Source organism: Muntiacus reevesi, chromosome 2 (assembly GCF_963930625.1).
Source record: "Muntiacus reevesi chromosome 2, mMunRee1.1, whole genome shotgun sequence".
NCBI classification, from domain to species: Eukaryota; Metazoa; Chordata; class Mammalia; order Artiodactyla; family Cervidae; genus Muntiacus; species Muntiacus reevesi.
Genome location: NC_089250.1, coordinates 108772169 through 108786914, shown reverse-complemented (window position 1 = coordinate 108786914; position 14746 = coordinate 108772169). Strand labels below are relative to the sequence as shown.

Sequence of the window (14746 nt, the reverse complement as noted above, 5' to 3'; positions counted from 1 at the left end):
ATTCTGCGCATGCGCTAGTTTCTTTTCTATGGTGGCCTTCTGCGGGGAATTCTGTGGATTCTTATGTATTTCCTTTTTTTTTCTTTTCCGAGACTTCGTGGTAACTTTATGCTCCCACCCCAAACCAAGATGCGATTGAACTATCTTTAGTAACTCTCCTTCCAATGACATATTAGACAAAGTCTTGTAGCGACTTCCTGCTGACCCCTGGCCCCTTTGATTTCCGTCTTGGAGGTTCTCTCACCCATGACCTTTGCCGGTCATAAGACTTGCGGAACGGAAAGTATAATGTTTTTTGGTTTGGGGATTTTAAAAAATTATGGTTATTATGATATAGTATACTTTTTGTACATTTACTTATTCTGGCCGGGCCATGTGGCTGGCGGGATGTTAGTTCCCTGACCAGGCATGCAACCTCGTGCCCTTGGCTGTGAAAACTCAAAAGAGTTCTAATCACTGAACCCCCAGGGAATTGCTGCAGCACTTGGAATTTAAAGGGGAGCAGTTTTGCTTTTAGGCAGCATGTGTTCGAGTTCTGTCCCTGCAGTTCCCTAATTTGGGTAATTTAATCTCGGCCTCAGTTTCTTTCATTTGTAAAATGGAGAAAACAGGAATGCCATTGTAATAACTTGTTGAGAGGATGGAATTAAGTCACACAGATTGCCTGACACCATAGTAAGTGCTCAGTAAACGGAAGCCCTTATTAACCTTTTTTTTCATTATTAACCACTTTTATATAACGCCTTGATTTAGATGCAGAGCTCTGTCAGAGGCTGATTTGTAAGAATGTCCCCAGCCTATAGGAAGAGCTACAGTTCTTGAAATGATTATCATTACCCCATTTAATGAATAATAGTAGTTGTAGATAATATATGTGGGAATTTTAAAAATATACATAACTACATTTAATCCTTTCAATAATCTTTTCATTTCATAATTATTTTTTAAGCATTGTTGTGTACCAAGCCATGTTCTTGGTTCTGGGAATAAAGTAGTGAAGAAACAAAAGCTTTTGGCCAATTTAAACTATCGTTTTGTAATTATATACACATGATAAAGCTATAAAGAAAAAGTGAGAATTCCCTGGCGATCCAGCGGTTAGGACGCGCTCTTTCACAAATTTCAGTCTGTTGGTTACCTCTGGGGAAGGAAAAAGTATAATTTGGAGGAACATAATGGAGCATCAATAATATTAACAGTGTTCTATTTCTTAACATTCTCATGGATATTTATTGTTATTTTAAAATAGTGCATATGTATTATGTACAATTCATTTCAGAATAAAAATTTTTAATAAAAGAAATGAGGGAAAAGAGCACTGGTGGAATGGAAGCATTTAAAAGGGAAAAAAATGTTCAATTAAGAGTTTTATGACCAATGGGGTAGAAAAGTTCTTGCTATCATATTGTTCATTAATCTTTCATTTAAAAGGGGAAAAACTTATTAAATGAAGACTTTTATGACCAATATGGAGGGGGGGAGTTCTTGCTCTCATATTGTGCACAGTAAATATTAGTTATTCTGAGGCACAAAATGGTTCATTCATTTTAAAAATTGCACTTTTAGTGTTTGCTGGAAGCTGTATTAATCGTTGAGCATATTTTAGAAAACAGCAAGATTTTTCCTGTCCTCAGGAGTTTATAGTGGAGTCAGATCACAGATGGTTTCTCAATCTGTGATCCTGGTGTCAACAGTGTCAGTTTCACCTGGGACCCTGTTAGAAACACAAATTTCAGGCCCATCCAAGGCATACTGAATCAGAAATTCTGCAAGTGGGGCCCAGCAAGCCTTGACCCTCTAGATAATTCCATTGCACACTGAAGATTTAAGACCCACTAGTCTGGATTAGTAATTTGTGAAATTTAGCTAACATTTGTTGAGCAATTGCCACATTATTTATCCCACTGAACCCATGGGTTCATTAACCTGGCATTCGGTTCATCCCGTGGCACCAGTTGTTTACCAGCGCCACTGTTTACTAAAAGTGGCCCACTAGGCATTCCATGGCTTCTTAGGCATTTAAAGTTCAAGAATGGGTTGAGATGTTTCGGCTCCAGAACCTCTAATCATTTGCTTTACCGGATAAAACTGTGTGGTTTGTGCAAGGGTACCAGCTATCCTGAGGGAAACTTCAGAGGGAGCCAGCTACTGGATGGTTCAATTAGGCTTTCCCCCTTCTGACCTATACCCAGGTCAGAAGACTGATTTGCACATCAGGACCACTACAGACTTCCACCAGAGTTTCCTCTGGCTTCGCCCTTCCCAGGCATAGTTCACCATCTTTCTGGTCCTAACATGTGTGCTCATGCATAGGAAAGTAGGTATCCTCTGTCTTAATGTACTTCTAGTAAGTAGTAGAGTTTAAATTCATAGTTTCTCTCTCTTTTTAAAATTAATTTTATTTGGCTATGCCAGGTCTTCGTTGTGGCATGTGGGATCTAGTTCCCTGACCAGGGATCGAAGCGAGCACCCTGCATTGGGAGCACAGAGTCATACCCAGTGGACCACCAGGGAAGTCCTAAACTCAGTTTTTTGAGAATACAGACTGATATGTTGCATTTTATTGGTTTCTGTATCCCTACTCTGGTTCTCAGTCTTGGCTGCACATTAGAATCACCTGCAGTGCTTTAGTGCTTTTAAAACTGGCCAGTAAAATTAGAATCCCTAAGGTTGAGGAGCCTGACTGTGTGTGTGTGTGTGTGTGTGTGTGTGTGTGTGTGTGTGTGTAATATATAAATTTATATAATATGTAAAATGCCATTAAACATCACCTAATCCTATACACAGTTCTATTTTAAGAAATCAGTAGCTTTAAAAGTTTTCCAGGTGATTCCAATGTGCAGAGGTAATTGAAAGCCACTGGTATGGCACAATGGCTTACATGTTTTACTAGCTGCTGCTGCTAAGTCGCTTCAGTCGTGTCCGACTCTGTGCGACCCCATAGACGGCAGCCCACCAGGCTTCTCCGTCCATGGGATTTTCCAGGCAAGAGTATTGGAGTGGGGTGCCATTGCCTTCTCCCATTACTAGCTAGTACTCAATAAATGTTTGAATAGTGAATGAATTTAGGTATATTTAGGTACTCTTTACTGATGAGGTCAAGTGACTGCCCAAGGTCATGCAGCTAAGGAATAATATAACAAGAATCCAAGTCCAATTCTGACTCTAAATTCCAAGAGCTTTCCACGACTACATCATACACCAAGGCAAACAGCATTTAGCAGGCTAGGAGAGCACCTATTCCAGGAAACTCTGTAGCTTTTAATAATTACAGCACCATAATATTAATATAGGGATATTAATGTAATGGAAACCTAAAAATAAGTAAATATTGTATTATTAACATGGGTTGGCATGTTTAGGCACAGCTATCTATACCCACCTTTCCATGACCAACTATGTATTGTAAAAGGTAATTTATTGCAGCAAACATTGAGCACCTGTTACATCAGTCATTGCTCTGTGGGCTATTGATTGGCTGTTGCACACAGTCCTTGCCTTCAAGATTCTCACAATCTAGGAGGGAGACAGGCGTATAAACAAACTAATATTGTCTGAAAACTACAGTAACAGACATATAAACAAGCTACATATTTTGCCCAGAGGAAGGAAGGACTAATTCTATAGGTAGGGAGTTGGGAGACAGTCGAAAAACTTTATGAAACAGGCAGTGCTTCAGCTGGAGCGGGCTCGTCAGAATTTCTCTACCTTGTACCCAGTACTGCAAGTGGGATATGAATATCCACTTTGATTAATTGGTTAATTCATACAGCAAAGGGGCACTCTTTTTCTGGAGAGCTTGCCAACCTGTGGGACAAACCCAGCCATTCCTTGCTTGGGAATTGAGGCCCCTGCTGCTGCCATTTTGGAATCAGCTTTGGAGGAAAGCAGCTGGGATTAGTCCATGACCCCATGAGGGAAGGCACCATCCCTGAAAGGATGTACATTAGTGATAGAGCCCACAGAGCTAGTACTCTGAGTCCCGAATAAAAAGTCCATGAAGAATGGGGGACGGGGAGGGCAGAAATTTTCACTATAATTAGCTCTGGGAGTAACACAGCTGGGGAGGAAGGGGAGTACAGCCGGTAACTATTTTGAGCGCAGCTCCGATTGACAGGACACGTGTGTGGACTGTACTGATCTCAGGGCCAGGCTGCCTGCCTGTGTATGTGGTGTGGGGGGGAAGGCCTAGGGCAGCAGAAGCAGGACAGCCAGACAGGCCGGACGGGGTACCAGCGCCTCGACTTCTCTCCTTGGGACGCTGTCCAAACTCCGAGGGCCATAGGCCAAGCTGAGCGATGGGTGCTGAGGAGGAGGTGCTGGTCACACTGTCAGGGGGAGCCCCCTGGGGCTTCCGACTTCAGGGGGGGGCCGAGCAGAGGAAACCTTTACAGGTGTCCAAGGTAAGGGAGCCTATATTGAGGTTTCAGGGAAAGGGGAACCCAGGGGAACTTGGGAAAAGTCACGTGATGGCCTATAGGGGAGAAGTGGGAGGCTGTGCAGAAGTGGAGTGGGGATGGGCAGGTGGTCGAGGAAGCATGCTCAAATCTGATGGGGTGGCGGAAGTAGCATCTGAGCAGTGGCTTCTTGTGGGGGTCTATAGAGAAGGGAATCCCTCGTTTCTGGGAGCAGAGAAAAAGAAAGACTGGCTCAGTTCCCTGTGGCACCATTGGAGCTGAGGCCCAGGGCTGGCCCTCCAATCCCCTGGGCCTGTACTTCTCTACTCTAAACTCCAGGAATGTAGGGGAGGTTCTCATTTCTAACTAAATTGGTGTGTGATGAGCCGACGCTGTCTCATCCAGCTCAGCCCAGCCCTGCCCCTGCCATCAGTCCTCTTTCCTATGCCAGATCCCTTCTCTCACTAGGCAAGACTTTTTTTAGGTACTAGGAGGGTTATGGCAAGATCTGACCTGTCAGATGAAGTTGTTACCATTTTGGTTTCATAGCACAAGCTTATTTTTCTCAACTGTAAAATGTAGATAATAATAGTACCTATTCCATGGATACTAAGTTCTGAAGGATGAAATTCAATAAAACATGTCGAGTGCTTGGCACTGTGCCTAACATTTAGTAAGCACTCAGTAAATGATAGCCACTACTAATCTTATTACTTTAACATATGTGTGTGTGTGCACACACGACACACACACACACACACAATCATAATCTCAGAATCTGCTGGACTCCCTCCAGTCTGGAATACTGTTCTAAAATCTTGACTGTATAGATAATGGTGCCTAGGATTCCAAGGACTAGAAGAGAAAGAATATTGGCAAGTATAGCTATTTCCTTTGGAGGAAAGCCTTGAGGGGATAACCACCATTTCCAGTACATCTCTCCCAGGCATTTTTCCCCAAGCCTCTTTCATTTAGCGATTACCCTACCTCCCTTCATACGATGTTATTTTCTCCAGTTAGCACCTTCTTCTCTTTAGATTGACCCCCTTAACTGTCACCCCTTGCCCTTCCCCATCCTTTCTTACCTTCTAAAGTACTGGGTTGGCCAAAAAAGTTCATTTGGGTTTTTCAGTATGATCGTATGAAAAAACCTGAACAAACTTTTTGGCTAACCCAATAAAATCCCCTCCACATATGGTTCCTTCCTGTCCTAACTCCTTTCATTCTATTCCCCCTTGGAGCCCTCCCTCACCTACAGTCTCTCCTCCAACACCTTCTCAGATCCGAAGACGGAGCCAGGCGGGCAGAGCAGGACTCCGAGAGAGGGATCAGCTTTTGGCCATCAATGGGGTCTCCTGCACCAGCCTCTCTCATGCCAGTGCCATGAGCCTTATCGATGCCTCAGGGAATCAGCTTGTTCTCACCGTGCGGCGGTATGGATCCCTCCACCCCAGCCTATCCCCAGCGTCCTAGTCCAGGGCTTCCGTTGCCTGTCTCAGCTCTATGTCTCACTGACCTGACCAGCTGCTAACAAGTACCTATTTCTGCTTGTGTATTTCGCTGGAGCATGGATGTTTGTGTATGCCTCCCAGAGCACTTGAATGTGGGTATGTGGGCCTGTTTTAGACCCCTTGCCTGTCTCTTCATCATCACATCGCTCTTTAAGCCCATTTCCACTCAAAGCCTGCCAAGCAGATTTGCCTCTCAGTTCATCTTCAAATCTCTACTCTATCCAGCCCATCCATTTCACCCAAATGCCAGTCCCCTCTCTCCCCATACAGCCTTCTCCCATCTTCTCCAGATCTCTCTAGCTATCAGTCATCCAGCTCATTTCTCAAGTTCTGTCATCTCTCCCATCCAGGGTAGAGGACGAGGGACCTGTGCGATCTCCATCCCCGGGTGAGATTCTTCAGACACTGTCACCCTTGTCTCCACTGAGTCCTGAGCCCCCAGGAGCTCCAGTTTCCCAGCCTCTCCAGCCCGGGAGCCTCCTCTCGCCCCCTGACAGTGAGGCTTACTATGGAGAGACAGACAGTGATGCTGACGGCCCAGCCACCCAGGAAAAGCCCCGCCGACCCCGCCGCCGAGGCCCCGCAAGGCCCACCCCTCCAGGAGCCCCACCGGATGAGGTCTACCTGTCTGACAGCCCTGCAGAGCCGGCACCTGCTGCCCTTGGCCCTCCCAGCCAGGGTGACAGCCGTGTGAGCTCCCCATCTTGGGAGGATGGGACAACTCTTCAGCCACCCCCCGCCGAGGCCCTGCTGTTGCCCCATGGCCCCCTCCGGCCTGGCCCTCATCTCATCCCTATGGTGGGGCCCGTTCCCCACCCAGTGGCAGAAGACCTTACCACCACCTATACCCAGAAGGCCAAACAAGCCAGTGAGTGCATGAACTCTTTTTCATTATTCAGGATACTTCAGTTTGAGTCCTAAATCTAATCCCACTTAACCATACATTCTATCAATATCTACCTTATTCTTCCCTTGAATACAGTGTTGGGAATAGGTGGAGAAGAAGAGGGGAAAATAATTAGTCTCACGATCCCCATTATTTTTGCCGTTTGAACCAGTGGGATAAAAAGATACAGGGGGTTCCTTCAGCCTAACCCAGGAACGGCCTAGGTAGGGAAGCTGGAAAGGGACATGAACTGATGAAGAGTCTGCCTATTGGTGCTGTGACATTGCTAGATGGCGACGGGGGAGGGGCGCACAGCCATGGGGCAGGGGAGAATTTAGAAGCAGGACAGGGACATAGGGACTCTTCAGTGTTACTGCAGGCATAACATCAGAGCTGCCTTTGGCACTGCTAGTTCCATGAAGATTCCTGGGGGCTATGGAATAGTCATGAGATCCCTAGGAAGTGGTGGAGGGAGAGATCTTTGGCTTCTTATCTCAAGCGATAATGTAGGCCTGGGCAGAAAAAGCCTATTCCACTTATCTCAGGCTCTTTACTATTTTTGATGTGAGCTACAGTACAAGGTTTAAGAGTGAAATTTCTCCCTGTCTTATGCCTCCCATAGCACTCCTTTCTCGTCACCTTGGAAATCTCAGGATTACCCCTCTAGTTCTCATCTCTTGCTCCTCTCCCCCACCACTGTGATTCCTGATCCATAGAATTTTGTGCCTCTGAGTCTGGAATAGAGGTTAAGGACGTGACAGTTCACCCTCTGACATTCCTGAGAGTGTCCCATGTCCCACAAAGAAATTCCAGATATACACTTAGGATCCCATACTTATCCCCAGTTCTCATTTTAGCACCCTCTCCCTTCCCCATCATGCTGGATGAGACTGTAGTTAGTGGCTCAGGGATATTTTTAGCCAAGCAGACCTCATTGTTCAGTGCACTGGGGTTAGGGGGGAGGGGTAGGCAGGTGCCCATGTCCATCACACCGGGGCTTGTGGGGCAGCTGAGAGGAGGGAAGGGGCCAGGCTCCAAAAATAGCACAGTGAGCTCATTCAGCTGCCAGCTCTGGGGCCAAGACAAAGGGGCTTTAAAAGGCTTGGGGGGTGGCTCAAGCTGGTCCTGCTCCAGCCAACACTGCCTTTCTCGGCATGGAGACTTTTGAGCCCATCAGCCAAGAGCCCCTCAGCCAAGCCAGCTGCGACAAAGCCCCAAACCCAGTTCCTGAGCTCCAGGACTCGTTCTATGCAGGTACTACCCTCCCATAGCCAAGAGAGTTCTGGAATCTAGAATGAAAGGGACTATATCAACAGTATATGAAGGGAGGTCTTTGGGAAAGATCTTACTCCCTTACCCCCTTCTCCGTTTTGCCTTCCTGTTCCTTCTTTTCTCAGGGGTTTCACTGCCCTTTTCTCAGAATGGGCTAATGCTATGGCCACATGTCACAGGGGTTTGTGACAACATGAGCTATGGAAAACTCATGGAGAGAGGGTGTGTGTGAGAGAGAGAAGTGTGAGTACTCTATGAATATATGGAAGCATGTGTGTAGGTGTCTCTGGGGGAAGATACGAGTGAACAAGACATTTGTGTGCAGCTAGTATCAAGAAAACTTTGATAGTAATGATTACTCATAGTGGACCTTAGGTTAAATGCTAAATTGACCTACATTATCTCACTGAATCCTCATAGCAACTCTGTGAGGTAGCCGTTATCTTCATTTACAGATGAGGAAACTGAACTTCATTGAGATGAAGTAACTCTCCCAGGAAACAAAATCTGAACTAAGCTATGAGTCCAGTGCCTATCTCTAGTACTATTGTGTGGTACAAATGTTGGAATGGGCGGAATGACAGCCCAAATTAGAAAGGCGCTTGATATCTTGAGTGGAAAGTAGGTGGAATTTCAAGAATTTTTCAGGAGGAACTGGGGATCACGGATTAGAGAGTAACTGTGTCCAAGTCAGGGTCCTAGCAGCAGGGCAGCCTCTCCCGTCTCCTGGCCCCACCTCCCAGGCCCCACATGGCCTGGGAGGCCCTGTCCTGGCTCCCCTTAGCACACAGTCCTTTTGTGCCTGCCTGGTGGTGGTGCCTGAGCACCCCACCTAGAAGGTTTGAAATATAGGGGGCAGCTTTGACTCTAAAAGAAGCCCACCCCCCTCGTACCCTCAGCTTGGGGGAAAGGAGACTGTATCACCTGGTGATCTTGAGATATCCTAAAGATTTGGAAGCCCGCCTTGGAGAGCAGCACTCTGGCTTTTCCTGCATCTCGGATCTGAGGCCATCCCTGGCTGTGAGTAGCAGGGGTTTAAGGCACAGAGGAGTGCCTTGGAGGTTAGAAGTCACGAAATTTTGTCCCAACTGTTAGTGACAGTGTCTCTGCTAGGGGAATTCTGGGAAGAAGAGCTACCTGGGCTACGCATGTATGTTTTTTTTTTTTTTTTTTTTCGCATGTATGTTTTTGTGTGGACACATGGATTTACACATGTGTCTATTAACTGGGGTGTATATAAGCTAGAGTATATGGGAATGAGGGAGAAAAATACATCTGAGAACGTAAGCTCATAGGTGCCTTTCTCTAGAGCCATATTCTTGTTAAAATGATGTGTGGTGGGAGTTATTTCTGTGAATGTACATGTGGCTGTATATGTAGATGTGGCTTACATGATGGTAGTGGAATTATGAATGAAGATTCCCACTGCTAAAGATCCTTTTATCCTTAGTATAGGGTAAGGGGTAGGAAGAGGGGAACTCCCCAATTTTCTGAGAAGCCCTCTAACGTGGTCTATGGTGGGAGAAGTGTCCCTTCTCATCTTTTTTTACCCTGGGACCTGCTTCATGTCCTTGCCTGCCATGCGAAGTGACCTCCCCCGCATCTCTCACCCTCACATTGCCAGCCAGAAATGGAGGGGAGAGGGGGTACAAGTGCGTGGCGTGAATAAAAGTGATTTCCAGAAAGAGAAGAGCAGAGTAGAGGAGAGCTGTGTGGTCAGTGGTGTCAGGGCAGCCAACTAGGCTCTGCCTTCCCTTCCATTGTCCTTGGTTTCACCTTTCACCTCCACTCTGCCCCCAAGTCAGAGGACTTTGCCACAGGCAGGAGAGCCCTTGTGGGTTAGGCCAGTGAAAAGGCCAGAGGTAGAGGCCTAAGGGAACTGGGAGGAGGGGGAGAGCCTTGGGGCTCACAGATGCATACTGACCACCCCCTTCTCCTCTCCTCAGAGCTACAAAGGGCAGAGAGCCTCCAAGAGAGGAGTGTGAAGGAGGCCAAGACCAAATGCCGGACGATTGCATCCCTGCTCACCGCGGCCCCCAACCCCCACTCCAAGGGGGTACTGATGTTTAAGAAACGTCGACAGAGAGCCAAGAAGTACACCCTAGTGAGCTTCGGGGCTGCCGCGGGGACCGGCGCTGAGGAGGAGGACGGCTTGCCTCCAACCAGTGAGTCCGAGCTGGACGAAGAGGCTTTCTCCGACGCCCGCAGCCTCACCAACCAGACCGACTGGGACAGCCCCTACCTGGACATGGAGCTAGCCAGGCCGAGCTCAGGCACAGCAGAGGGCCCGGGGCTGGGAGGGCAGCTGAGTGAGGCCTCCGGGCGAGGGGCCCAACTCTTTGAACAGCAGCGCCAGCGCACAGCCTCCATCACCCAGCAGCTGGCCCAGGAAGGTCCAGCGGCCACGCTCAACGGGCAGGGCCTGCAGTCTCCACCTCGGCCACAAAGCGCTCCGCCAGAGGCGTCTCTGCTCCCACCCAGCCCTTCGCCAGCCCCTGTAGCCAGCCCCAGACCTTTCCTCCCTGGCTGTGGAACCTCTACCTCAGCTCCAAGCATCTTTAACCGTTCAGCTAGGCCCTTTACTCCCGGCTTACAAGGGCAGCGGTCAGGTACCACCTCGGTTATTTTCCGGCCCCTAGCTCCCAAGAGGGCAAATGAGAGCCTGGGAGGCCTCAGCTCCGCCCCACCGCCTTTCCTGTCTCCTCCGCAGGGTACCACTCCTGTGCCCAGCTTCACTTCAGGGGTTCCCAGCCACGTGCCAGTCCCCGCTTCCCCCAGCACCCCACGCCCCTCCGGCCCCGTGACGGCCACCAGCTCCCTATACATCCCAGCCCCTAATCGTCCTGTTACACCAGGCGGGGCCCCAGAGCCCCCCGCCCCCGCTAGCGGAGCTGCCATGACCTCTACCGCTTCTATCTTCCTGTCGTCGCCTCTGCGACCTGCTGCGCGCCCGGAAGCGCCTGCCCCTAGCTCCGCGGCCCCTGAGCCCCCCAGCGCTCGGGAGCAACGCATCTCCGTGCCAGCTGCTCGCACGGGCATCCTCCAGGAGGCCCGGCGTCGGGGAACCAGAAGGCAGATGTTCCGGTCGGGAAATGAGGAGACGAAGAACTCGCCCAACCCCGAGCTGCTATCGTTGGTGCAAAACCTGGATGAAAAACCCCGGGCTGGGGGCGCGGAATCTGGGCCAGAGGAGGATGCTCTGAGCCTCGGGGCTGAAGCCTGCAACTTCATGCAGCCACCAGGGGGCAGGAGTTACAAGACGTTGCCTCACGTGACAGCTAAAACCCCGCCTCCAATGGCCCCCAAGACCCCACCCCCTACGGCTCCTAAGACTCCACCCCCAGTGGCTCCTAAGCCCCCTTCTCGAGGGTTCCTCGATGGGTTAGTGAACGGGGCGGCCCCTTCGGTTGGAATCCCTGAAACACCAAGGCTTCAGGGGAGGGGAGGGGAGCTGTTTGCCAAACGTCAGAGCCGAGCGGACAGGTATGTGGTGGAAGCTCCACCTGGTCCTGGCCTTGGCCCTCGGCCCAGAAGCCCTTCTCCTACCCCCTCACTGCCTTCTTCCTGGAAATATTCACCCAATATACGTGCCCCACCTCCTATTGCTTACAACCCACTGCTCTCACCCTTTTTCCCTCAAGCTGCCCGAACTCTCCCTAGTAAGACCCAATCCCAAGGGCCTCGGGCAGCCCCTAAGCAGGGCATTAAGGCTCTGGATTTCATGCGGCACCAGCCCTACCAACTTAAAACTGCCATGTTCTGTTTTGATGAGGTTCCCCCGACTCCTGGACCCACCTCCTTAGGGCCTCCCAAAACTGCCAGAGTTCAGGAGATCCGCCGATTTTCAACTCCAGCGCCACAGCCCACTGCGGAACCCCTGGCCCCCACTGTGCTCGCCCCCAGAGCAGCCACTACATTGGATGAGCCCATCTGGAGGACAGAGCTGGCCTCAGCCCCTGTCCTTAGCCCACCCCCTCCTCCAGAGTCTCCCAGAGGTCTTGGGACCTCCCCCAGCTCCTGTGGCTTCCAAGTAGCCAGGCCCCGGTTCTCAGCTACCAGAACAGGGTTGCAGGCTCATGTGTGGAGGCCTGGGGCGGGCCACCACTGAACAGGGCACAGCTCCCAGGACCAAGGGGAAGTGGAACATTCAGTTCCTAAAATTGCTTCTCCTTCCCAACGCTCTTCCTGCCCGCCCCCCCCCCTCCCCAAACAGGCTAAATTCCCCCACTGCCAGAGATAGTTTTGGAGTCGGTGTCCTGTTCCCCAGTTTCCTGCTGGCTCCCAACCTCCCTGCTGCTTTCCATCCTACTATCTCTGCTTTGGTGTCTGTGCTTCTCTGTAGTTCCTTGCCTGGATCTCTGTCTTTAGGTCTCTTCACCTACACTCCTCTGCTGGTCTCTATTTCTCTACATTTGTGCCTTTTTCTGTGGGCCTTGTTTTAACATTCAATGAAAAACACACAGGGAAGTTACTACTAAGACCTCAGGCGAGAAGCTCATCACCAGACAGGCAGCAAAGGGACTGTACTGACCCCTATTTGCATTAAGTTACTCGCTGTTCCTCACTCTTCTTTCCCAACTTGGCTGGTATATTCCTAGGCATGTGTACGTCTGTGAATGTGTGTGTGTATGTGTAAGTGTGTGCATGAACACAGATGTGCTCTTCTGACTGAGGCAAGAATAAGAGAAGAGGTCTAAATAAAGACCCAATCTGGGTCTCACCTTTGCACTGATAAAGGAAGAGTCAGCTGTCCTCACATAGAATGTCTGGAGGGGAGAAAGAGATTGACTAGAGTTAAAGATCATCATCTGCAGCAAATGTTGAGCACCTTGTGAAATTCACAGGGTGTGAGGAGACAAGAAGGACCAGGGCAGTTTGTATGGGTTGAGTTACATCAGTTAGACCAGGAATAGAACTAAGAAATCTGTTCCTCAGGATTTCAGAAAGCTAACAACTTGAGAGGCCCATACTGAGCAACAAAGCATCCAGGAAATGAAAGAAAATGTCCTCTGAGAATGACCAAATCATTGGCTTCATGGCTTCATGAACCTAAGACAGAAAGGAAGGGGAAAAGAACCTTAATGTGGCAAATAAGGTAGAAGCCAGAAGCAGGACAGAAATGAATGAAATTGAGCTTTAGAGAGGAGCATGGTTAGGGTGAGTGCAGTGTTGGTGGAGTAAAATTGGATAATAAGAAACCAGTCACATACAAAAGGGGGACTGGGAGAAAATATGAGGAAGAAGTATGTATATGTTAGAGAGAAGGGGGATGATAGTAGAGGGATGCGAGAACGTGTGCTGAGTGTTGAAAAAACAGGTATATCTGTGTTCTTCCTGTGAATCTGTTCCTCTATCTTCTGCAGCTTGTCATAACTACCTGGGAAAGGGTAAGGAAACACCCAGAGCCAAAACCGCTTTTTAGTTCTACCCCATCTCTCAAATTGTAGCTCTTATTCCTTTCCAGCTTGAGGTCCTGATCTCTGTCCTAGAGAGATACAGACTCCCCTCTCACCATGACCACCAGTCACTTTTGCTGCTTGACCTGGAAACTGATCATTTCCTTTGCATATTGAGTGTGAACCACAGTGCTTTGGTTTGTGCACAAGAATAAACTTATGCCCTGTATATTCTGTTGTCATCTTGTCTAGTTTCTTGCCTAAATCCTGGTCTACCCTTCATCTTATCTAATTCATTTTCCCAATCTCCCGATTCTTGATCTTTTTCTCAGCTCCTGCCCTCCAACTTTTTACTGTTTTGCCCTTCACCCCCAGGGCTTTTGCTTTTCTCTACCAATTCTGTCCTGCCCCCATGTAGCCACCTCCATCTGGTTCCCTCTGTCCAGATTCTCCCCTTCTCCATCCCCTGCTCCATACTTCTCAGATGAGGCCTCAGCTCACAGAACCAAAACAATTTGAAAAGGCCCTCCAACCCTTTTGCTGTCAACATTTCCCAACTGCCTGGAGGAAATGAAGGGAAAGCAGTGGCTGAAGGTGAAGGTGGAGTGAGAGAAGGAAGAGGGAGAGAGAGGGTGAATCAGCCTGGACTGAGACTAATAAAAAAAAAAGAGAAGGCACTGGAGAGCAGGCTAGACTAGACTTGAGAAGGGAAGTTCTATTACCCCAGTTTTACCAGCAGGGGGCAGATTGGTGCCGATAACCAGGCCTAAGACTCTGAGCCCGTCACAAGTAAGCAACCTCAGAAAATTCCGCTGGAGGAGGGCATGATGACCCACTTCAATACTCTTGCTGGGAAAATCCCACGGACAGAAGAGACTGGAGGGGTACAGTGCATGGGGTTGCAAAGAGTCGCACACAACTGAAGGGACTGAGCGTGCACGCATGCTCACACACAGAATTACACAGGGAGGGCTCAGAAAGCCTACAATGCACATTCTGTCTTCATTCACTTAGTAGTTTTAGGTGCTCAATCATAGAACAAAATTTTGGTTGGTTTTTGTGGGTTTTGAGGGGAGGATGGTAATGATGACAAAATCACTCTTTGCTACTTATGTTTTTTCATCTAACTGCTTTTTTGGGTTAGGAGAGAACAGAGAAAAAGGACCAAAGATGAGGTATCTGGAGGCTAAACTGGTTTGGTCAGAGGCCAAGTAGAGTGGAGCAGGGTAACCTTTTGGCCCCTAACCTGAACCTATGAAGTTCAGGATGGGAAAAGAACGTGAT

At 48.8% G+C, this 14746-nt stretch overlaps 1 protein-coding gene across 3 annotated transcripts; it reads left to right on the top strand.

Annotated features, from left to right (window-relative positions):
• The first annotated feature begins 54 nt into the window (after positions 1–54).
• Positions 55–13691, top strand: SYNPO2L (synaptopodin 2 like). Of its 3 annotated transcripts, none has more exons than XM_065922623.1 (4): positions 55–675; positions 5639–5830; positions 6259–6776; positions 10013–13691. In XM_065922623.1, the coding sequence occupies exons 1-4, from the start codon at positions 641–643 to the stop codon at positions 12172–12174; spliced, it is 2907 nt and encodes a 968-aa protein (XP_065778695.1). In that variant the 5' UTR covers positions 55–640; the 3' UTR covers positions 12175–13691. The 3 variants fall into 3 exon arrangements, with proteins under 3 accessions (XP_065778695.1, XP_065778694.1, XP_065778696.1); XM_065922622.1 differs by lacking the exon at positions 55–675 and adding an exon at positions 4157–4403 and having other exon boundaries at positions 5679–5830; XM_065922624.1 differs by lacking the exons at positions 55–675; positions 5639–5830; positions 6259–6776 and adding an exon at positions 7924–8048.
• Positions 13692–14746: the final 1055 nt, after the last annotated feature.

Coding starts and splice junctions, on each gene's coding strand:
- SYNPO2L (XM_065922622.1), top strand. CDS start 4,299: ATGGGTGCTGAGGAGGAGGTGCTGGTCACACTGTCAGGGGGAGCCCCC. Junction 4,404..5,678: donor AACCTTTACAGGTGTCCAAG/GTAAGGGAGCCT, acceptor ACACCTTCTCAG/ATCCGAAGACGGAGCCAGGC. Junction 5,831..6,258: donor CTTGTTCTCACCGTGCGGCG/GTATGGATCCCT, acceptor TCTCCCATCCAG/GGTAGAGGACGAGGGACCTG.